The following is a 24,162-nucleotide window of genomic DNA, read 5'->3' as shown; positions in this document are numbered from 1 at the left end:
CACACGTGGCTCTAGTACATGAGACTGCTGTGATATAAGAACGACTTCTCTCAGACAGATGGTGTTGTCTGTGTCTTGCAGCTGTAACTATACTTTTCTAGTTTGTTGCCGTTTGTGCTTGACTTACCTTTCTCCTTTAGCGTTCACATTGTCGATTAAAGGTTGTCTTATGCTGGACGCGGCCCACTGGCTGAGTAAGTGAGTGAGTGACGAAGTGATGCAGGAGGGACAATGTCTTTGTGAGTTCATGAGTTCTATTTTGGAGTACATGTAAAAGGAAAAATACGCTTTTAGAGTGAAGTTTTGCTTTAACTACTACTTCATTTGATGGTTGCTTGTAAGCTGCTAGAGGGGCTAGCAAGTGTTAGCTACCAAAGTTAACTAACAATTAATGCACATTAGAGAATTTGTATTTAGAGAAATCACGTATTTCTCCTAGTGCCCCAATATTTGTTTAGGTTGGCACAACAAACCTTGGCACATAAATTCACACCTGCATCAGAAAGTCCTTTCACCAACTTGATATGAAGAGTGCACTGCATTCAGGAACCTGGTGTGGGGCTCCTTTTTAGGACCGCTTCTGCCTGCTCCCAGGGGATCTCTGACCATAACCGCCTGCTACATGTTTGTTACACCTCTCCAATGTGTGTGCCAGCCCCATTTCTGCCCGTACTATGAGAGAGATCCATTTATTTTGGGCTTATCCTGTCCCACGGGGAAACAAGTACTTTGTAAAAGTATTTTGCCTTTCAGGTACTCACAAATAGAGGTGTTGATCTAACAAAAGATGTATTTTTTCTTCTGCATCACCTCTCTGTGACTCAGTATAATCCAGTTGGATCCTCAGTAAGGTGGTTTTGTCAGCCTCGCAGCAGTTGTAGTGGTCATGGATGAATGATTCCAGGTCTGCCAACTCCTCCAGTAGGTGGTAGAAGTATTACAGTTGATATTTATGGAGATTGAAATGTGAGTTATAGCTGTAACGCAAGAGAGAGACTCCAAAAGACTAGAGAATGAACGATGGGTTGTTCCTGTTTTCATTGTCCAAGTACCACCATGACACTTGTCACATAACATCTTGTGATACTCTTTGTGCCATGAACACTCAGACGCATACTCAGTTATCCACAGACACATCTTCTTTTCTGTTTGTTGACTCCATCCCTACCTTTCTATCACCGGGACCCACAGTTTTTCCCGTCTACCTGGTCCTGAAAGGTTGGGTCCCCTGGGACTGGTGGGAGCCACTACCACTGCAGGACTTTGCTACATACACACAGCATTTTTGATGATCCCTTCAGTTCTATCCTTTTGTCTGATTAACCATAGTTGTCTTTGATTTTTTTTTTTTTACTGGCAGCGGTAGCTGGTGTTTTGTCAAATTTCAGATTTGAACCAATGCTCCTTCAATTCTGGCACCCACCACCACAGCTAGACATTTTGGGGGAGGTGGCATACTACCTTTGTTCATCTGGGTTGCCTCCAATTTTCCTTTGTTTAGTCTCCAGCTGACAGTATGAGGTTAAAAGACGAAGAAGCCATGAAGAGATGTCTATACATCCTACATATCCTTCCTTATTATTGTGTCATATGTTTGTGTGCTGTTGATGACAAACACGCAGGGGGCATCTCTACTCTGCAGTCTGTGGTCTCAGTCAGCTTTGGTTCCAAGTGTAACAGTCTCCTCTCCTGAGGGCTGCATGTCTGCTCTTCAGCAGCATCCTGTGGAGGTCTAAATGTGCGACACTGTGAAAGACGTGTTTGCCTCCAGATCAAAACCAGTTCAGACTCTGAGTTCATAGCATCCATCAGATGAAAAGTCCCGAGGAAGAATCCATCTCCTCTTCGCTTGTTCACACATAGTAGCGACGTGTGGGGGCAGGACGATGTGAGCATTGTGTCCTTGTTTCATCTCAGGAGTGAATGGATCATAATAGATTGAAAGGCAGCTCTGAAGGCAGTGCAGAAATGTGATACTTGTATATCTCAGATAAATAACTGAACAGAAAGACTGCATGCAGACTCATTTTAGACTAAGTAAGCTAGCCAGGCGCTGGAGGGGTAATAAAAGTTAGACATTTTGGCCATAAATTAAAGGGGAAATAAGGCAACCAGCGAGTTTTACTGAAGTCCAACGGGATGTTTCAGTTTTATGGCACTTTAATCCCTTTAATTCAGACCAGGAACATGAGGCCAGCAGACAATGATGTTTACTATGACCTTCAAGGGTTCCGGGTTCGAGTCCCAGCTGCAGCACGGGATCTTTCTGTGTGAGTCTGCATGTTCTCCCTGTTCCTGTGTGGGTTCTCTCTGGTACTCCAGCTTCCTCCACAGTCCAAAGACATCAAGAGGGGACCAGGTTAATCCAGACTCTTAAATTGACCGTACTGTAGGTATGAATGTGGATGGATGGATGACCTACAAACCTGTTGTCTTCCATTTTAAGAATTTTAACCTCCGTTGGTGTTTTGGCTCATCACGTTCTTCCTGATATATCACGATCATGGTTGGGACGTAACTTTGTTCTGCACTAGCCAGCAGGACAAATGGGTTGTGAGTTTTGCTAGCCCACAGAGTGTTGATCAGCTGTAGTGTGGAAAAGAGACTGAATGCAGTTTGTGGGTCAGAGAGTTTATGTGCGAATAGCATGCGTCAGAATAGTTGCATGAAATTTTATAGTTGTCTAGTCAAGAATATGCTGCACATATTAATGATGTGATTATTTGCATTAATCTGACCAAAGTGACATGTGACCATCCCAGAGCTCTGCCTAACTTGCACAAACCATGGGAGTGGTTAACATTTTTCCAGGAAACAAGAAGTTAACCCAATAATGACCTTCTCATGAGGACAGAGTGTTTTAGAGAGGAGTATTTTAGAGGTCCTTTAACTCGAGGTAGTTTAGAATCGCTACACAGCCCATTACTGTCATACCTTGTTTTCCTGAGACAAATCCTGCTTCAGTCTGAATGGTTGAAACTTTGATTTGAGCTAACTTTAACAAGTTGTGCTGTTGTTACAAAGTGATAAGTGAGAAATAAAACTTTGAATTACACATGGTCCTTAAAGTTGCTTCTCTGCTGCAGGGAAGGAAGGTTTTGAGTCTTACGCTGTCCTCTACTCGCTGCTGTACATCTGCACCGATCTTGAGAACTACGCCTGAACGTCTACCCTGCATGGAAAACCACACGAAGTAGTCCCTCCAGAAAAAAGGGATTCTGTGGTCATGTAAATTTGTGCTAATTCAGCCACACTGGGGGATAAACAAGGTCTGGTATATATTCAAAATTCCTGCGCTGTCAGCTGCAAAAAGTCGAGGGAGGATTGTTGGAAAATGTTTCAAATTTCACTGATGCGGAGCCACCATTTTCTAGAAGTGACATCAATTCTGTGAAGCCACGTGATTCATCATTGCCTCATTGCCTTGTGCGTGGATTCACGTGAAAACAATAACGACATTTACATGAGCAACGCATTCCATATTGTGGCCTTGCCTGCATAAGGTGTTAATATGTGCTGCAGCAGTGAGAATATTTGCATTTACGTGTTCGTGAGCATATTCCTGTTCAAGTATTGTGTATTTGTGAGGGAAACGGCAGGTGCGATGAACCTGCTTCAATGTCACTAAACTTCCAGTTCAAGCGAGCTGTCTTAAACTCATTGATGAACAAAAAGATTAAACGACATTTTCTGATCAATGTTAATGGCAATTTTCACACCAAAATTGGAAATTATGCTAGATCCCACAATGAACCACCACATGTCCAAGTTAGTACAATATGTGCTGCTTGTAGATGACACAAAGTTCTTTTAGTCCAGGGGTTCATTTAGGTATGTTGGCAGAAAGTATTGAAAATCGGTCAAACCTAAAAAAAACAAACAAAAAACAGGTTGATGAGAATAAGTTATCTTTAAACTTTAACAAAACTAAATTCCTATTTTTGCAAATGGCAAAAAAAAGAATAAAGTCTTTCTCTGGAGTAGAGTAGGAAGTGAAGTATAGAAGTATGGAGTAAAGTATAGAAAGAGTGTATAAAATAAGATTTGGGGGTTTTATGATGGATGGTAAATTAGTAATAGAAATCTCATATATCGTTTGTGGAAATGAAAGAATCAAAAAAATGTTTTGTGCTGAGCAAAGCAAATGATGTGCTGGACTGTGAGTCCATGCCTATTTGGAATGTGCTGAAGTGCTGGGCAACACATAGGTAACTTAAAACCTTTACTGACTTGACAGAAAAAAGCAGAGAGAAGTATTCACGATGTGCATCCCCAAGTACACACAAACGCATTGTTTGTTGAGTTTGGGCTGTTAAAAGGTAAAGATGTAACAGAATCACAGACTTTATTACTCAAGCAGAGCTGGTATTATTCAAGATGGCCGCGCCCTCTGGTTGTAATTCCTTGTAAATCCTGTGAAAGTGATGTGCTCCGTCTGTGGCATGTCTGCTGTATTTTACAGTTAGTATCGTTTTAAATCGACATTGTCCAGCTCGATTACTTTTATCTCTGATTTATTTTGTAAAATCTTCCTTTTAAATATGTCATTTATTTTAGCATTTTTAAGTAATCTTTCCTTGACTTTACCAGTAATTCGTCAACTATTTTTTCCTTTATTTCCTTCAACACTCAATCTCTAATTTAAATACTTTTATTTCTACATTGTTTTTACATTTTGTTTCTCTAGCGTTTCCTCAGGTTTGTTTTTTTTTACTGTGTTTGTTTGTGAGCCCAGAAATCAGGGTGAGAAGGTAATGTGTGTTCCTGTTTCTCTTTGTTTGTTTGTGTAAAGCACTTTGTGTTACGTCTACTTTCTATGGAAACGGTTACCCAGATGAAATCTGGTTGATCGACGGAAAGGAGAAGACCAAGCTAGTTTGAAAAACTGGAGTGACACACACACACACACACACACAAGCGTGCCTTATCATTAACAATGTTATTTTTATATAACAGTGCTTTCCTGTGTGCTTCCTATGTGTTTTGTATGTGCGGTGTGTAGTTGGGGTACCCAGGGGGACTTCACCACCACCCAGCCTTTACCTGCAGTCAAGGTGAAGCTGTTTACTGAAAGCACAGGAGTATTGGCTCTGGAGGACAAGGAGCTGGGGAGGGTAAGAAAGCAAATTCCCGACCTTTAGCAGGACACGTGTGTGTGCGTGTGTGTATGTGCGTGTGTGTATGTGTGTGTGTGTGTTTGTGTGTGTATATACATATATATATATATATATATATATATATATATATATATATATATATGTATATTTATATTTATAAAAATATTATGCTGTTCCTCCTATCCTCCCAGGTTGTGCTCCACCCAACCCCCAACAGTCCAAAGCAGTTGGAGCTGCACAAGATGACGGTGTCTAAAGGCTGCCCCGACAGTGACCTCAAGATCAAACTCGCCATTCGCATGGACAAACCACAGAACATGAAGCATTGTGGGTAAGTGGCAGTTGTGTCACCTGCATGGCTGCCGGGGTGTTTCAAGGATCAGACTTTTGAGGATGCTCAGTCCCCCACTGTCTCCTCCTCCTGACTGTCAGCCCCTCCCTCCTTACTGTCTCCCCCAGCCTCCTGTGACCCCCTTATCACTGTTCATGTAAAAGCCAAGTCAATCAGCAAGACACTGCAGGGAATTGAACCCCATCCCAGTAAACCAGGAGTACCGTTACCAGTGTCTTTCGCTTTTTGATGCTACATGAAAGGAAAAGCCAAACCTGCATGACACCAGCTTGTGAGTGAGGTTTCCTGGTATGGAACCATAACCCTAAATTTGGTTCAAGAAAGGTGACGAAGGCTCCGTTCACACTGGAGCGCTTTTATTCTTTGAAAGTTACCAACAAATAAAATGCTCACTGTTGAACTTAATAGATGAATGTAGTCAATTCAGTTTTTCAGACTTCTTTGTGTTTTTCTGAAATGAGTAACAGAGTCCAACATAAAAGTACCATGGTAGTTCAGAAGTGAACGTTAACCAATCCTACTCATGTGGTGCACCGAGCTCCAATCTACAAAGACTGCAGGTCTGAAAAGGTGCAGGTACGAACGCGTTTATCAGAGTCAATTCATCTTCTACTTCTACAAGCTGTTGTCATGCAGGAAAGAAAACCTCATCCCCTCCCGCGACTGTCCCCCCATGAACCGTGACTGTCCCCCCATGTCCCCTTAAACTGTCTCCCCATGAACCTTGACTGTCCCCCCACGTCCCCCAAAACTGTCCTCCCATGCTGTCCCTGTCACCCCTTAACACTCTCCCCATGAACCCTTTACTGTTTCCATGACCCCATACTGTCTCCCTCGATCCCCTCCATGTCCCTCTTACTGTCTCCTCACACCAACTGTCTCCCCGACCTCCCCACCTTAATCCTCTACCTCCACCCGAACATTAGGATGACTTGGTTTAAACTCCAGTATTCTCAGGGCCTTCCTCCTGCCGTAGGCTTTAACGTAGAGCGCCTGTCGTTTTTCCCTCCGATAGGCCCAATAAATCCGTAACCTCCACTCCCTTTCCTCCTTAACCTGCCTCTCCCTCTCCTGTCTAATTTTCTCCTTTCTTTCCTCCTCCTCCTCTCGCTCCTTTTGGAGCTGCTCCCTTCTTACTTCTTCCTCCATTTCTAAAATGAACTTCCTGATCCTGTCCTGTTGGAGTGAAGCCACCCTGGTTAACTCACGTCTGCGTTGAACCAACTCTCCTCTGTGTTCAGCAAACTCTTCACTCCTGTTTCTTTCTGACAGCCTCCCCTCAACCTTCTCCTGAGGGGCTTTGACCATTGCCTCTGTGACGGACTCCTCCCTCCTGCTTTCAAGCCCCTCTTTTCTCTCTTGTTCCTCCCGTTCCTGTTCCATCCTCTCTCTTTCCAGCCACTTATCCCTAATTCTCCTGTACCTTTCCTTTTTTTTCCGCCTCCTTTCTGCCTCCTCTGCCTCCTTTCTTACCTTCTCTTCCTTTTCCCGTTCCAGCCTCTCTGCCTCAAACCACTTGTCCCTATTCTGTCTGTACCTCTCCTTGGTCCTCTGCCTCCTTTCTGCCTCCTCCGCCTCCTTTCTTCCCTTCTCTTCTTTTTCCCATTCCAGCCTCCCTGCCTCCAGCCACTTGTCCCTATTCTGTCTGTACCTGTCCTTGGTCCTCTGCCTCCTTTCTGCCTCCTCTGCCTCCTTTCTTCCCTTCTCTTCCTGTTCTCTTTCCAGCCTCCCTGCCTCCAGCCACTTGTCTCTATTCTGTCTGTACCTCTCCTTGGTCCTCTGCCTCCTTTCTGCCTCCTCCGCCTCCTTTCTTACCTTCTCTTCCTGTTGTTTTTCCCGCGTCTGTGTCTGCAACCACTCATCCCTGTTCCTTCTGTACCTCTCCTTGGTCCTCTGCCTCTCTTCCTCAGTCTGAACCATCCACCACTCCTTCCCCATGGATTCTCTGCTGGCTTATTCCCTGTTAAAAAATCAAATAACTTTGTTGGCATGAGGTAACATATCTATGTGAGCAAAACAAGACGTGAAAATGACATTGAATGATGAGAAATAATAGAAATAGTGTGTAAATATCAAACACAATCATACACTTTCTCCTCACTCAGACTTGAAACCTTCACAAGTTGGGATTCTTCCACAAAACTCCATCATTTTAAATCTTTCTCAGCACAAAGAACTGTAAGCTAGGGCCCGTGTCTTATCAGTTCAGTCAGGTTTATATACCTTAAAACCTTTTTCCTAAGCCTTGAATAACTGGAGGAGCAGCACTAGCTTCCAGTGTCAGCCATGAGCAGCCTCCCTCCACCGCTACGTGAAGACCAACAGAGCAGAAATTCTGTTTGAGCTTCATATTAAACTCATCTGTAGTCCTGGCATAACCAGGAAAACATCTTCATGTTAGAAAAATACATTTTGGATGAAAAGAGGCAGGCACAATGCTTTTCCTCTTCAGCCGACAAAAAGCATTTTTCAAAATAAGATGCTAATTCTAGTGAATCATCCTAGCCTGTTGACAAATTTAAATAGTTTGAAGTCACTAAGTGCAAACTAATAGACATTTGTGTTAAATTCCTCTAAATTAGCAAGTTTTCTGATACTGAACTGTGTTCCTGAGGCAGGAAGCCCATCCTAGCGGAGCCTAGCATGGTGTAGTGTAAGTTGGATGAGAAGTAGGTAAATCTTACCGTTCTCAGGTTCACTGACGGTGCAGCTGAAGCTCTCCAAATGAAATTCTCCAACTGAAACGCTGTCCAAACCCTTCTGAAACTCCTTCAAGAAAGAACCTGAAGGTTTCTGAAAATCCTGGAAGGAGCGTGAAGGTGTCAGCAGGTCGGAATGGCAGTTGATGCACTGCTTCAGTTTATATCCACGTAGGCTCATCATCCTATGATGTGAGGGGTCAGAACTTTATGCAGGGCTTTGATGGTCCTGGTTGCTAGGCGTCCTGTTGTTGCTGATTTTTAAATCTCCTCATGTTGTCTGGGCAGCCATTGACTTCAATATGAACAATCTTCCACAAGTGAACCAATGAAATAAACCTGAAGCAAATTAAATGTATAGGGATAAAAAATATAAGTATTTTATAAATAGATAAATAGATAAGTTAATAAAAAAAAAGGTTTCTGAGGAAAAGGGGTCTGATATCTAATGATACCCCTTTTCTTTTACCATGGAAGCTGAAAAAAAAATATTCAGACCTTATGTAAACTTTGGTGGATCATTCATATTTGTTAGTGTGGCTGTCTTCACCAGGTTGCTCTCAGAAAGACATTTTAATGTCAGGGGGTTTAAATAAGGGGCAGCAGATTAAAGCATTAATATTCCCACCTCACACTGCATACATTGTAACTCCACTATACACACTGACCTGTTCATCAAGGAGTGATTCTTGTGCTGTCTCTTTAACACAAAGTATAAAATTCTCCTCCTTCATATGGGAGTGGCGCTAATGTTAGCTTGTAGCTTCAGGCTTTTATTTTGTTCTCGTTCTAGTTGAAGTTTTGTTGTGTTTTATTTCATTTAATTTTTTTTGTTTTTACTCTTGTTGCCTTTTGGAGCCAGACCAACGTACCAGCATCCTGTGATTTTTACCAATATTATCATTACTGTTATTTAGCTTGAATGTAACCTTCCTCCCTTTGCTGCAATAATCTTATTAAGTTAATAGCTGGAAAATACTTGTCCTTTTTGAGAAAATTACATTGCTTGTGAACTACTTCTTTTCTCTCTCTCTCTCTCTCTCTCTCTCTCTCTCTCTCTCTCTCTCTCTCTCTCTCTCTCTCTCTCACACACACACACACACACACACACACACACACACACACACACTGATCAGAAGGAAGCAGTTCCATGATGGAGACTTTTGTAACCACGGGAGGGTCAAAGATGAAAAGAGGGGATCTCATTTTTTACCTCAGCCTGTTTCTTCCACTCTGTGTTGTACACAAATATTCATCTGTACGTTTCTACATTGTTGATATCTGAGTGGTAAATAAGTTGCTGTCAGAAGTAGGGGCTATTTAAGATCAGCACAAGAGAGTAAAAAGTTATTCAGATTTTCAGTACTTTTAAAGAGTTTATTTCCTCCTTTTAACCTTTGTTTTTACCCCATGGGGCTGGAGGCATTATGGTTTCTAATGCAGTACCTCAGGAACACCTGACGGAGTTTTTGTCAGATTGGGGCACAAGTGTCCACTTTGACTGAATGATTTATGTCATTTTACATTGTAATCCTGAAATCCTGCTCTTCAGTTTATTTGAAAGATCTTTTATACGCAAAGTGGTGAGGTTTTTACTTTTTAATGTCATGAAGACAGCAATTATTTGAGCCCTCAGCCGTCAGAGCCCAGAAACCAGATATTTTTTTGTTTTAGTATCATTCCTAAAAATTATGTAGTTTTTACTTATTTCCACCTTGTGGCGCCACTTTACCATGTTTGGTCAAAGGTACCATTATATGCTTTCTCCACTAGGGGTGCTGCATATCAGTGGAAATCACATATTCAAGTGCAAATGTTGTTTCAGTGTAGAGTTGACACTGACCCGTGCTGAGAGGTCGTCCAACATCTGATAAGAAACCTAAACAAGTAGAAAGGGTGTGTGTGTGTGTGTGTGTGTGTGTGTGTGTGTGTGTGTGTGTGTGTGTGGGCTTCATATAAAACCGCCCTCATTCTAGCCACTACAAACCAGGTATGCATCGTTATCTTTGATTTTGTCCAAATTAAAATCAACTATGCAGCTTTTTAACCAAACTTCATTTTGTTTCAAATATTTCATTCAATTAAACTTTTCTAGTCAGCATTGCAGTTCAGCATCAGCTTTACGAGTTTTCAGCATTCACGCCACAATTACTCAGAAATTGCTTTCGCTGGCTCTAATACTACTAGTACGACCACTTCCACTATTAATACTACTTATAATAATGAATAATAATAATAATTATTATTATAATATGACTAATAATTATAGTATGTATGCTTTTTCAGGCTACTTCCTCTGCTCCATATTTTTACAGGGTTCAGTATCAAGGGAGGCATGGGTTGGAGGTAGAGTGGCCAGAGTTGCTGGTTGGATCCTCACTTCCTTCCGTGACTGTGCCAAAGTTTCCTTTCGCAGAAAAATTAACCCCTAACTGATCTTTATGAGTAGGTTGGCACCTACATGGCAGCCTACACCATCAGTGTGTAAATGGGGGAATGAGGCAACCTTGTAAAGCGCTGTGAGCACCACCCAGGCTCAAAGATGCTGTATAAGAATGAGTCCCTCAGCATCAGACTACATATTTGAAGTTCATCCCTCCAGTTTCCACTTCTGTTTACCGGTGAACTTGAAGTGATCAATGATGTCAACTCAGCCTGCATGCAGAGTCCAGGACAAGATTAAGGTCACGTTCACACCAGCCTTGTTTAATCCACTTGAACTGAACCCTGGAGTGTTAACCTCCTTGGTGCGGTTTGTTTTGGTTGGTGTGAACGCTGGCCTCGACCTCTGGTGTGGACCAGTCCACCGCTCTCGGGTCCACCTGGTAGGGGGGGTCTGGGACCGCTATCAAGTGAACTCTAGAGCAGTTTACTTCTGGTGTGAACCCCATCCACACCAATCACACGTCATATTCTGTTTGTATGATGAGCCAACTTTGTGATTTTAACATGTATGTGATTGTTAGCTTTTTATTGTCCTCTTACGTCACTGGTCGCACTTGAATGGCAAAGAAAAAAAAAACATGGAGGGAGGCTCTCATTATTGCCTGTTGTCTTCTGTGATACGACCGCCTGATTGCAGAACGTCTTCTGCATGTATTAATACGTTATTAAATTGCTGCAGTCTTCCTAGCCGTTCATATGCACGGTCCGTTAAAGTCTGCAGATCAGCACCAACATGAAAATGAGCAGACGATGCTCGTAACTAGATGGCAGTACCTGTGACCAAATCACAACTGAAGCACTTTTGCGCTTCCGATGGACTTTTCCTTAATTAGGTCTAAATTCTTGCTTGTGTTGTACGTCGCTTTGGACAAAAGCGTCTGCTAAATGAAATTGTAGAATTGTAGAATTGTAAAAATTGGTAGGGATTTGTCGTCTACCCGCCTTAACTGTACTGTAACTGAATTCACCGAATGGCTTTGCTGCCACGTGACAGTTTTTGGACCGTTTGAGTTTGGCCTTTGTGAACGCGAACTGGACCATTTGAGAAATTGCAACAATTTATCATCCTCGCTTTAGTTTCGAATCAGAAAACGGACCTTTTGGTGTGAACATGACCTAAGACTTTGAGAGGTCAAGACCAAGACAGGGCAAGATTGATCCATGACCAGGACTAAGGCAGGGGGAGACTGAGCCACGACCAGAACCAAGAGACAACCTTGGTAACCTGTTGGGTCATGACACAGTATGCAAACTATTTTTTTTCCAGTTTTTTGGCATTTGAAATCTTAAAGGTTTGTGTATCCAAATTTAATCACAGACGTATTCGCTGACATCTTTGTCCCAACTTCTTCCACTGACAGTTGAGGTGCATGTGAACGGGGGAGCAGCTGTTAACAGCAAAGATTCTACTAGTGTTCAAACAAAACTAGTCAAGTTAGTGGTTAAATTAAAAGCCAGGTTTTTTTGTTTTTGTTTTTTACATCTAATCAAATAATACACAGGCAACATCACCACAGTTGAGGTCTGACCATAAAATCTCAAGTCCAGCAGAAATGGTTTTCAATTTGTTGTACATGTCAGGGTTCATAACCAGTGTCCATAAATCTCAATATATTCATTATGTTTCACAAGACCTTAGCCTACTCGACTGTAGCGAGGTCAAAAACAATTGTGTCCCTCCACAGTTCTTACCAACAATATACACTCATCAAAAAATAAAGGGAACACATAATCATTACAGTGTAACTCCACACCAATCATGCTTCTTCTTCAGGAGGCAGTAATGATTGTGAATCAGTTTCACCTGCTGTTGTGCAAATGGAACAGACAACAGGTGGAAAGGAGAGGTGAGACAACCCCTATTAAAGAATGGTTTTGCACGTGTCGGCCACAGACCTTTTCCCTCTCCTCATGGTTTCTGGCTGATCTTGGCTAGTTATGCGTTTTTCCAGTTCCCTCGCCGCTATTGGTAGCATGAGGTGGCATCTGCAGCCCACAGAAGATGCTCAGGTAGTGCAGCTCCTCCAGGTGGCACATCTGCACAGTGGTTTGCTGTGTCTCCCACCAGGGTGTGAAGAGTTTGGGGGAGATAACAGGAGTAAGGCCAGTACACCAGGGGATGCAGAAGGAACCATAGGAGGGCAACAACCCAGCAGCAGGACTGCTATCTGCTCCTTTGTGCAAGGAGAAACAGGTCACTGGTGCTGTGATTCTGCCCAGACTGTCAGAAGTAGACCCCCTTGAGGGTGGCATGAGGGCCTGACATCCACAAATGGGCCCTTTGTTTACAGCCCAGCACCATGAAGCCCAATTGACATTTGCCGGAGAACACCAGATTTGACAGATTTGCCATTGGTGTCCTGTTGTCTTCACAAATAAGAGAAGGTTCATGCTGAACACATGACTGACGTGAGAATCTGGCGATGTTATTGAGAATGTTCTGCTGCTTGCAACATTCTCAAGCATGACCAACTGGGCAGTGTGTCAGTTGTGGTCAGGGGAGGTACCTTGACTGATGTGAGGTTTAGGTACCAGTATAAGATCCCCTAACCCATTGTCAGACCATGTGCTGGTGCAGTGGGCCCTGGGTTCCTTCTGGTGCGTGACGGTGTCCGGCCTCATGCAGCTATAGTGTTTCAGCAGTTCCTGGATGACAAAAGCATTGATAATATTGACTGGCCCACCAGTTCCCAAGACCTGAATCCAGTTAAGCACCTCTGGGACATCATGCATCATTGCATCCACCACCGCCACATCACCGACTTCCCAGGAGCTGACTGATGCCCTGATCCAGGTCTGGCAGGAGATCCCCCAGGAGACCATCTGTGGTTTCATCAGTTGCATGTCAAGACACTGTATGGGAGTGTGTACAGGCACGTGGAGGCCAAGCACACCGCTGAGCCACGTTATGAGTGGTCCTGAGGAAATCCACAGAGGCTGGGTCAGCCTGATCTCATTTTTTTTCCTCTAATTTTCATTTTTCCAGTTTGATTTTATAATGATACTGGATTCAATCCTCAATGGGTTAATGAGTTTGGTTTCCATTGATTCTTCTTACAAATTATGTTCTCAAAAAAAATGACACAATCTATTCAATAAGGGTTTTTAACAGGAATATTTCATTCATTGTGATCTGGGACATGAGATTTATGAAGTGTTCCCTCTATTATTTTGAGTAGATGAAGTGCAACAGTCACATCTACTGGACAAATTTTGTTTAATATACACACAGGAATATCAGCCTCTGCCCCCTCTCACCCTTAATTTGACCAGTAATATATATCATTTTGCCCAGAAATAAAATCTAGTTAATATATAAAAAAGCAGGTTTATTTAACTTAAAAGGAACTTAAATTGTAGATGTGAAAGTGTTCAAAGTGTAAATCTAAAATAAAAGTGTGATACAAGATTGGTTTCCAGCTAAAATCCCCTTTTTTAAGTGCTGCACTGGGCACTATGTAGATTAAAGTGTTATTTTCACACTTACATTAAATAGGGCAGGGATTCTGAAAATTGAAGTTGGGACCTCCTGGTGGTTGTGACACACAAGTTGCAAGATGATTTCCAGGAATCAAAAAAAGTCTTAAAATGTATTGACAAGACTTGAATTGATTCTTAAGATGAAAATAATACCTTCACTGCTATTAAGAGAGTTGAATTTGAAATCAACGTAAATGTGGGTGTGTGTTCCTTCTTCAGGCTTTAGCCACCTTTGGGGATAATGGGAGTGGAAAGTCCTGGCATGTTTTTGTTTTAGAGGTCATCAGCTGAAAGCTTGGGAGCCTCTTAAAGTGTCCTCTGGTAACTACACAGGGTCAGTTAATGTCTGCAAGATAAGACTGGATGCTGAGGGATTTGAATATCTGGTTGCAGTAACCTCTTCTAGCCAGGAGGGGTAGTAGAAGAGTAGAAGACGGTGTATGAAACTCAGAGTAGCACTGTGGTGTGTATCCTTTCCTGCTTCGTACCACAGAGAAACACACCTGTCAGAATGAAGAAAGGGTTACCTAAAAACTGTTGCAACATTTTAATGTCGCACAGCCAATAGGTTGTTTTGTCTGATTCCATGTTTGTTTGTTTGTCTCATCTCTCAGGTACCTGTGGGCTATTGGCAAAAATGTGTGGAAAAGATGGAAGAAGCGATTCTTTGTGCTAGTTCAGGTAAGAAAAAACGGTTTATTTTTTTATTATCATATTATACTAATTTATGCTATCATAGATCATAACTTTATCAGTTCTCTCATTGATTCCTAATCAGTTATTGGCATGGAAGCGCCGCAGGCCCATACTAGCTAGGCATCAGTGTTATTGTCTGTCTGAACAGTGAGGAAACAGAATGGAAGAAAACTGCTCTGAGTCAGGTGGGAATGAAAGCTCACCTGTTTAAATTCATTTAATTTTATTCACACAAGAATATAACACATGGCAAGTGCAGATTTATTTATAAAATGTATGTGCAGGTGAGGTAAGACACCTGATGCTTATGCTAAAATGTCAACACAAGCTCTCAATTTACAAAAAAAAAAGAAACTAGAATGGAATTAATGACAAAAAGCATGGAGCAAGTGATACTATCCAGGGAGGTGATGTCTACGTAACATGTTAAATGAAAAGTTTTGCGTGAGGCTATGGTACAGCCTGCAACTGAGAGCTAGCGGTAGCCCCGGGGCTAGCTGTAGTGACAAAAATCTATCATTGCTTAACAAAGATAAAAAAGATCTCACAAAGGCATTTTCAATTCAGGTTTTCTTAGAAATAATATGTTTAAGCTGTCTGGTGGCATCACAACATTGGTCACTTACCTTTAATCATTGGATGTGCTGCTCTTTTGCGAAGCATCAGACCCTCCAACGCATGATCTTCCTGCAGTCATTCATGGTGCTGTCGAAAGACCAAATTTCCTCTTCAACATATGATTATATTTGAAGTTGAATTTCAAAAGGAGAATTAAGAAAGGCTGCATCCGAACATTTCACTGAACCTTTTGCTTAAAACGTGTTAAAAAAAACAATTCAAATGAAATCTTTTTTTTTTAAATATGTCCTTAACTCAGCTGCACGGTGGTGCAGTGGTCAGCACTGTCGCCTCACAGCAAAAAGGTTCTGGGTTTGAGCCCCAGGGGCACGGTGTCTTTCTGTGTGGAGTCTCCATGTTCTCCCTGTTCCTGCTGGGTTCTCTCTGGTACTCCAGCTTCCTCCCACAGTCCAAAGACATCAAGAGGGGACCAGGTTAATCCAGACTCTAAATTGACCGTAGGTGTGACTGTGAGTGTGAATGGTTGTCTGTCTCTATGTGTTGGTCCTGCGATGCACTGGCGACCTGTTCAGGGTGAACCCCACCTCTCGCCCATAGCCGCTGGGATAGGCTCCAGCCCCCCGCGAGCCTTAACAGGAATAAGTGGAAGAAAATGGATGGATGGATGGATGTTCTTAACTCTCAGTGTGGCCAGCTGCCATCTTAGATGGATTGAGTGATGGTGAATTTTAGGCCAGAGGTTTCTCAAACTTTTTAAAAACACATGTACCACTACTATGACTGAAGTTAAAAGTACAGTAGTGCAGTGGCCTACTGATGACTTACAGACAACGCATGTTTATTCCATTTATTCCTATTGTAGCTACATTGTGCCAAGCTACAACTGGCATCCCTGCCACACAACTGTCATACACCAATGGACAGCCCTTCCTCTCATTCACAGTGAGTGAATACAAATAGGTATTATATCACATTCTCTCTCTCTCTCTTTCTCTCTCTCTATTCCCATCACAGTGAAATATTAATTGAGCTGTTGTCTGAATGACACAATATATGACACTGTGCTGTCTCTCACTCCTGCACCCAGGTTTAGATACCACATGCCACACACTGGGGCCTTGTCCCAGCTGAATTCAAATTGGAGATAAGTTGAACTGAAGCTCCTTGCATCATTTGTGGCTAACATTAGCAGGAGCAGATGCCACAGATGGTCCGGCTGCGCTGCTTGAGCAGCCACTAGCACTCGAGCACGGCTCTCTGTTATCAACTTCCGTGTCAACAGTGCCGCTCTAAATATTCCCATCCTACTCAGTACTTCTTTTCCTGATAGCCTCTGTTTGTAGTGTATTTGAACCTCTAATTTTGCCTTCTCCCCACAACAGGGGCTTAGCTAGTTTCACAAGGTTTAGCTGTCTATGATGCGTTCACGCACTATGAACATAGCATGCATAGCTGTCACAAAATAGGACAAGAAGACTAAACTGCACCCATCAACTTTCTTCAGCCTATCCTGTTAAGGGAGTGGGAGGTGGAGCCTATCACAGCAGCCTTCAGGTGAGAGGCGGGGTTTACCCTGGACAGGTCACCAGTCCAGGGCAGGGCCAACACATAGAGACAGACAACCATTGGCTCTCACAGTCAGTTTAGAGTCTGGATTAACCTGGTCCCCTCTTGATGTCTTTGGACTGTGGAGGAAGCTGGAGTATCGGAGAGAACCCATGCAGGAACAGGGAGAACATGGAGACTCACACAGAAAGATCCCGTGCTGCAGCCCGTGCCCACGCCGGGACTCAAACCCGGAACCTTCTTGCTGTGAGGCAGCAAAGCTGACCACTGCAACACCAAATAGGGCAGCTGTTGCCTACGTGTTTCATTTCCATCTGTGGTCCCCAGCTAGATGATACAAGGCACCCTGACATCGCAGTATGTCACAATGCAAAATATGAACGAAAACTGGAGAGGAGAGAAGAAAAGACAGAAGTTAAGAGTAGAAGAGAAATGCAGCCAAAAAAAAAAAAAAAAAGTTCAAGCAAGAGAGCAGAATTTAAGATATCACTATTATTTCTGGTGAACCAGCAGTCCAGAAGTCAAAAATATATACTGTATTTCCTGTCATCAAAAGCAAAACAAAAAAAACCTCTTCATATTTTAAAGCTTGAACAAGACAGTTGTGTAGTATTTCTAACCAAGTATCATGGCAGTACTAGACAATAACAGAAAAATATAATTTATAACACTAAGAAGAATAAAATAGGAATTTTACAGATTTAAAGAGCATGTGTAGCTCACAAAAAAGAAAATTGTTATTGTTATTGTTGTTAGAATTATTATACATTTATCTATGAAATTACCACAGTCAGAAGATGAGTTTAGAACGGTAAATGTGATGACAGCCAGGAGAGAAGCATGCTCAGCTCTGCTCGATGGCCTTAATATTTTCACCCACTACGTATTCGTGCAGAGAGAAAGAGAGAAGCAGCCAAGCTGTCTTCCCTCGGCTGTCACAGGAATGATGGAGAGGCCAAGCAGGCTTTTGTCAGGAGATCGAGGGTGTGGGGTGAGGGTGGGGGTGGGGGGGGTAGTCGGGGTGGTAGCAGCCATTTCCTGGTAGCTCTGTGTTGCGAGGTGGGCAGCGGGCGGGGTGGGGGTGGAGAGGATATGTCTCAGAGCTACAAGCTGACAGGGGATTGACAAAGTCGAGTGAACACTAGCTGGCCTAACACTTGCAGCTAGAAAAGCCGGAGCGCCGCCAACTTGAAGCCTCTCACTCGCTTGCAGCGAAATATATAGCAAGTGACAAATACTGGTCAATAGACTGCACACTCAAGTGTGTGTTTGTGTGTGCGTGAGTGTGTGTGCGTGTGTGTGTGTGTGAGAGAGAGAGAGAGAGTGCGTGTTTGTTTTTATGTCTGTCTGAACATGTACAGCAGTGTTTCCCAACCAGGGGTACGCATACCCCCAGGGGTATGTGAGCACATTGCAGGGGGTACGTGGAAAAATTAAGAATTTATTTCCACGATAATAAAAAATATTCTTAGTCATTTCATAAGTCTGTCAATAAAATGGTACGTGTGCTCTATGACTTGTTTCCCTGGGGAGACAATAACCTGTGGCACAGCCATACCAAAATCAAACAGCGGGAACCTGTTTACCTGCAGGTAAACATGGATAAATGGCTAATTTCAACTTTATTATTTTTCTTTAATAACAATATAATAATAATATATTACTATTAATAATACAGTATTAATAATACAAACGTTTACTATAATATTGTTTCTTATTGCCTTGAAGGCAACATAATTTTATGTTTAATTTGAGTTAAATAAGAAGATAATGCTTGAATATTAAATGTTCAATTTAAGAAGATGAAATAAAATGACTTGCGTTGAATATTCAGTTGTGTTATGTTCTACTTTTGGAGAATCATGAACACGTATGAGTGAAGGGGTACTCATGGTATGACAAAAAGGCTCAAGGGGTACACAAGACAAAAAAGGTTGGGAACCACTGATGTACAGCAACCTACCTACCATCAGATTTTATATTATTTGATTAATTTTCTGTATGTGTGTGCGCGTGGGGACGTACTTGTGCTTTTGGTTGCTGTTTCAGAGAAGTTGCATTGTAGAATCACTGTCTGGGTCTTTTCTTTCTGTTCATGTATCGGCTGACATTTTCTTGTTCCGTCAGTCTTGAGTCACGTAACGATAATGTCAGGCCACATCTACAACTTGCATGTTTAATTTCTGAAAAACCCACTGAGCATAATTCCAGTCCCCGCTTCCTCTGTTTCAAAGCTAACAAACACTGTACTTAATAGTGTGTCCTATTGTCATTCACATGAGCGTACCTTACATCCAAGACTGACTCAGATGCTCAGTCTGTGTCTGTGGCAACATTCGGCTGCTGGGGGGAGGATGGGATCCGATCAAGTGCCCCAGAGAATGCTGGTTTTGGTCAACGCTCTGCTAACTTAAACGTGGATCATAATTTACTGAGGATGTTCCTCTAATGGTCCTCTTGTTTAGCCAGTTTCTTGAGGAAGCTGTAGTTTGCAGCTACTGTAGGTTTTAGAGAATGATGGTAGCTCGGCACGCACCACATTGCCATTCATTGTTCTTGTCATGGGGAAGAACGTTGACATAGCATTCCAAAGGGAACTTTGGTTTCTCAGACCTTTTAGACATCTGACTGATCCACCGGTCCACTTGTGAAGGTAATTTCATAACCATTTCCTGCTAGTTGAACGTCAACGATTTTTCCTCGAACATCTTAAGAAAACTGCTTTTGTTCAAGCCATAACACGCTACCACAAACCTGTGCTCTCAAGAGCAGCTGACTCTTCAATTGTCAATTCTCCATCAATCAGAACTCCTCTCGTCCGAAACGATAGCACAGACATTCCCAACATTTTTTAAAATCTGAAAACCTTCTCTACCATTGTATTAAATGAATGGACGATGAATAAACCGTCACATTAGGATGAAAAGCTTACAGTCCATTTGGTCCACTTTACTGCAGTGAACTACACTCCTCATGACAAAAACGCTGTATTTTCCAGATGAAAAATGCCTTTGTGGAGATGCTTGTACACAGAAATTGTCCTTAAACAAGATAAACCTGCTCGAGTCTTGAGCTCAGAAAGACACCCCCCCCCCCCCGCATCACATTTCTGGCACTTCAAAATGCAGAAAGAGCCAACCACGTATATTCAGGGTTAGGGTTTGTTTTTATATCCAGTCCAAGTGTTTTTAGATTACTGAGCATATGCCTGGATAAAGAGGTTGTGTATGATACTGGATACTGGATACTCTTCTGTTGTTCCCAAATGGTGGAACGAACTACCGAACTCTGTGCGTTCTGCTGAGTCCCTCTCTACTTTTAAGAGACAATTGAAGACTCAGTTGTTCAGAGAACACCGAGGCACTTAACCTGTCTCTTCTCCTCTTTGGGGTAGAATAAGTCAGAGGGTCCAAGACCCTGCACTTAGTGATTATGTGGCACTAACTGTGTTGTGTGATGTTGTATGTCTGTTATATAAAAAAAAAAATTAAAAAAAGGGTGGGGGGGCAACACTTCTTCTGCCACTAGATGGCAGTACCTGTGACCAAATCACAACTGAAGCACTTTTGCGCTTCCTATGGACTTTTCCTTAATTAGGTCTAAATTCTTGCTTGTGTTGTACGTTGCTTTGGACAAAAGCGTCTGCTAAATGAAATTGTAGAATTGTAGAATTGTAGGATGGTGGTGGTAAGCAGTTTTAGCGTCCCAGTTGCCTGCCAGCAGTCGCCATTGGCTTTAAATAAGTTTGGCTGCTCTCTCTGCATTCTGGAGTTACAGAAATGTGATGCAGGTGAGAAAAATGTCCTCATGAGCTCAAGACACCCATTTATTAGTACCCGAATGGCAAAATAGACTTTCTGGGTGAAATATAGCTTTAAGGACCTCGATCATTTCCAATAATGGTCCCATAAGTCTTAAGAGAAAAGATTAAATGTTTAAGCTTTAAACATAACGTTCTGAGGGTGTGTTGGATATTGTTGAACGTTTGACAAGCAACCATTCTACTGTCTTTTTTGGAAGAACGTCCTCGGAACAATTAAAAACTTTCTGCTGATAATATTACCAGAACGCTGTGTTTCACGTTCTTATGTTCAGGACATTGTTGTTGGACTGAAATGGGCTTGTAAATATTGTGTTTAACACTTGCACGTCACTGATTCCTTCCTCATTCCTTGCACTTCCTCTCTGTCCTCAGACCACCTCCTTATCCCCCTGCTACACTTCCATCTCTAGATAATCTAGCAGAGGGGTTGTGGCCTGAGTCGCCCCCTCCATGGATCACCAGGCAGATTACAGATCAGCTAAGCCCTTGCGTGCTCATGGTGCACTGAATGTAGCTGCACATACGTGCACGCTTTCTTCCCTCTAAAGTGAAACAAATTCCTTTAATTCCATTCAGGTCTGCTCTTCACAATTCAGTTTATTAATTTTCTGTTAACCTGAGCTCAGTTCACTTCATCTTATTTGATTTTTCTTCCTTTTTTTAAGTTTCTTCAAAGTATTCAGGACAAAGCATTTTAATTCGCTCAGTTTGATAAGTTATTGATTACTTATTTAAAAAGGGTTGCTGAAAAGTGCAGCGGTTCGAGCTCATGTCCTGGTTTGGATGTACACTTTAGCTTTTGGCGTCTGAAGTTTGTTTGTGAACACATATGCCACGTTGAGCGAATCAGCTCCAGCGTTCCTGTCTGTGTGTTTGTGGTAATGATGTGAACATAGACGACTGGAACGATCCCCTCACTCCGTCTCTCTCTGGCCGGCGCTGACTGACAGCTGAGATTTAGACAGAGCGACACTGAGGCAGTGGGAGAAAGAGAGCTGCTGTTTTGGGGTGGGGGTGGGTTGCGTGGGGGTGCTGTAGTTTAGTCCCAGATTTGCCTTTGTGGGGTCCTGGAGGCCACGGAGCTGCTGGAGAGTCGGTCCGGTTCCCTCCATCCTTAACTTGGCCTCAGGTCTCATCAGTGCTGTTGCAGGGAATCTCATTTGTCACACACGCACACACACACACACACACACACACACACACACACACACACACACACACACACACAGAATGCAGCTGCATCCAGAGTGAGAGCTGCCACTTACAGCAGCAGAGGTGGCGACAGCAGCGGATTGGCCAGGACTGGTGATTTGTGACGACAGGCTGGTATGACTGGCAGCTACAGTGGCAGCAGGCCGGCCACAGCTAGCTTCACTTCCTGTTACTAACATAAGACCTCAGCCGCTAACCAAAACTATAGGGATCAATACTGGCTTGTTGTTGAAGACAGCATTAAATCCAGGTCATAATCTTCTCTACATCCCTGCAGCTCTGGTGTTACAAATGTAACCTTTGACTCAAGTGGGCCCGCAAGAGGAAAGATGCTCCGAGTGTACTGAGATTCTTTATAATAGATGACAAATCATGGCGTCTTATGGTTAAAAATATACCGCTGACTGACTGTACAGTCTGAAACAGCAAACGTGAGAGTGAAGGTAAATGAAACAAAATGACTGAGATGGAAAGAAGACGTGGAAACAAAAATAACAATGAATGTTGCTTAATGTTAAAACAAGCGAGCAGTGATCTGTTATAGAGAGAATTTGCCTGGAAATTAAAATTAAAGATACGACGCCATAGGTTGTTTCATCTGTGTACAGTTTCAGTTCAAGCATGTGAACTTGTGTTTCCAAATCAGCCTGAACCCAAGGTTGCTGAAGTGTTTGCTGGTCATGCTTACTGGTTAACTTAGAATATCTCAGTTACACAAAGAACTTGGAATTTAGTCAAACTCCATCAGTGCTGCCTGCTGCTCAAAATGGATGAAACATGACTTTCTCCTCTGTGTTTCTTTTAACACGTTTGTTAGCTGACATAGTTTAAAGCGCTAGTTGAGTAAACCAACACCAACTTAGTTCATTTCAAACAACCAGGAGGAATTCTTTTAACTGCCTGGAGGTGGGACAGGACAAACAGGCAGAACGACGCCTCGGTAGCAACAACAAATGTTCACTCCCAACGTGTCCAGGAAACGGGGTAGCACAGCCTGTGGTTTACCATTAAGATATGATTGTATTTTCTTTCATGTCGAAAGATGTTGCATTTTACAGGGAAGCCTCAGGTGCTTCAGGAAGAGTTTAAATAATTTTGTTTGGAAGTATTTGAGTTGTTGGTCAGGATTTCAAACCATTATTGAATTTGAAAGCTCCTTAAACCCAACTGTCTCATTCAGCCATTCCACTTCATCATAATCACAGTCTTTCACACACACAAACATGTATTTGCTGGGGAGTAGCTGATTCCCCAGTTGGCGAAAACAAACCAAAAAAGTCCATTAAGGTTTTTACCAGATTATTGTGTTCTTCATGGTTTCATTTCCCCTGTTGTTTGTTTTTCTCACCTTATATCTTTAAGGCATTGATAAGATTTCTGTGCGTTAGTTATATTTAAGACAGCTCCACTGACTAGAATACTATCATGGAACATGGAGGTAAAAGGTACCATCTATCTGTGCCCCCCCCCCCCCCGACCTCTGCATCTGTGGCACGAGCTGCTGCAGCGGAGAACAGATGTGAGTTGCGTTGCTGTGAAAGAATTTGGGTTTGGGTTTGTTCCCTGCTGGGCTGAAGGTCTGGAAATTTGGGTGCATGTTCAACTGGTAAAACACACCAGCAGGGGGAGCCATACTATATGATGAGAGAGTGAGTGTGCTCCAGATTTTTGTATTTTCAACAAAGACAGCAACATGTCATTACATCACTATTTAATTAGTTTGAAATGCTTCACAATCAAAGAAACACTGTCATAAGAAACTAGGATATATGATTGAAATATTGAGGGATTTTTTGTGCTTGAATTAGTGTTTTTTTTGTTTAAGAGATGACTCATGATGAGCTACTTAAAAAAAATGCTAGTCAGCTGCAGATCTTCAGTCTCCATCGCTCCGAACAAGCTGATAAGTTAACATCTCTCTCTCTCTCTCTCTCGCTCTCTCTCTCTCACTGTGTGTGATTGGACAGGTGAGTCAGTACACATTTGCCATGAGCAGCTACAGAGAAAAGAAGGCGGAGCCCGTGGAGCTCCTCCAGCTGGATGGCTACACTGTTGACTACACCGACCCCCAGCCAGGTAACACTCAGCTGTGGAAAACAAACATCACCAAAATAAAAACAAAACCCCAAAACATCCCTATCACTTATCAGCCAGATGTTGGATAATTGAGAAATCTGGATTCTCCCTGGTTCG

General features: G+C 42.6%; 2 protein-coding genes across 12 annotated transcripts in view; one reads left to right on the top strand and one right to left on the bottom strand.

Annotated features, from left to right (window-relative positions):
- The window catches only part of cadpsa (Ca2+-dependent activator protein for secretion a), a 192,110-nt gene that overhangs the window by 78,912 nt on the left and 89,036 nt on the right, over nucleotides 1-24,162 (top strand). For all 10 annotated transcript variants that reach the window (XM_086198308.1, XM_086198314.1, XM_086198304.1 and 7 more), the window contains exons 7-10: nucleotides 5,003-5,114; nucleotides 5,309-5,448; nucleotides 14,708-14,774; nucleotides 23,937-24,045. In XM_086198308.1, the coding sequence (XP_086054434.1) occupies nucleotides 5,003-5,114; nucleotides 5,309-5,448; nucleotides 14,708-14,774; nucleotides 23,937-24,045 (428 nt within the window). The remainder of the gene's footprint in view (nucleotides 1-5,002; nucleotides 5,115-5,308; nucleotides 5,449-14,707; nucleotides 14,775-23,936; nucleotides 24,046-24,162) is intronic.
- On the bottom strand, nucleotides 6,334-8,802 carry LOC147267418 (uncharacterized). 2 transcript variants are annotated; one of them, XM_086200574.1, is made up of 3 exons: nucleotides 8,667-8,802; nucleotides 8,154-8,507; nucleotides 6,334-7,429 (listed from the first exon to the last, which is right to left on the bottom strand). In XM_086200574.1, the coding sequence occupies exon 3, from the start codon at nucleotides 7,405-7,407 to the stop codon at nucleotides 6,367-6,369; it is 1,041 nt and encodes a 346-aa protein (XP_086056700.1). In that variant the 5' UTR covers nucleotides 7,408-7,429; nucleotides 8,154-8,507; nucleotides 8,667-8,802; the 3' UTR covers nucleotides 6,334-6,366. The 2 variants fall into 2 exon arrangements, with proteins under 2 accessions (XP_086056700.1, XP_086056701.1); XM_086200575.1 differs by lacking the exon at nucleotides 8,667-8,802 and having other exon boundaries at nucleotides 8,154-8,514.

Source organism: Aulostomus chinensis, chromosome 3, assembly GCF_037954235.1.
Source record: "Aulostomus chinensis isolate RoL2024-O1b breed Wild chromosome 3, RoL_Achi_v1.0, whole genome shotgun sequence".
Classification (NCBI taxonomy): Eukaryota; Metazoa; Chordata; class Actinopteri; order Syngnathiformes; family Aulostomidae; genus Aulostomus; species Aulostomus chinensis.
This window is presented reverse-complemented; position numbering and strand designations above follow the sequence as displayed.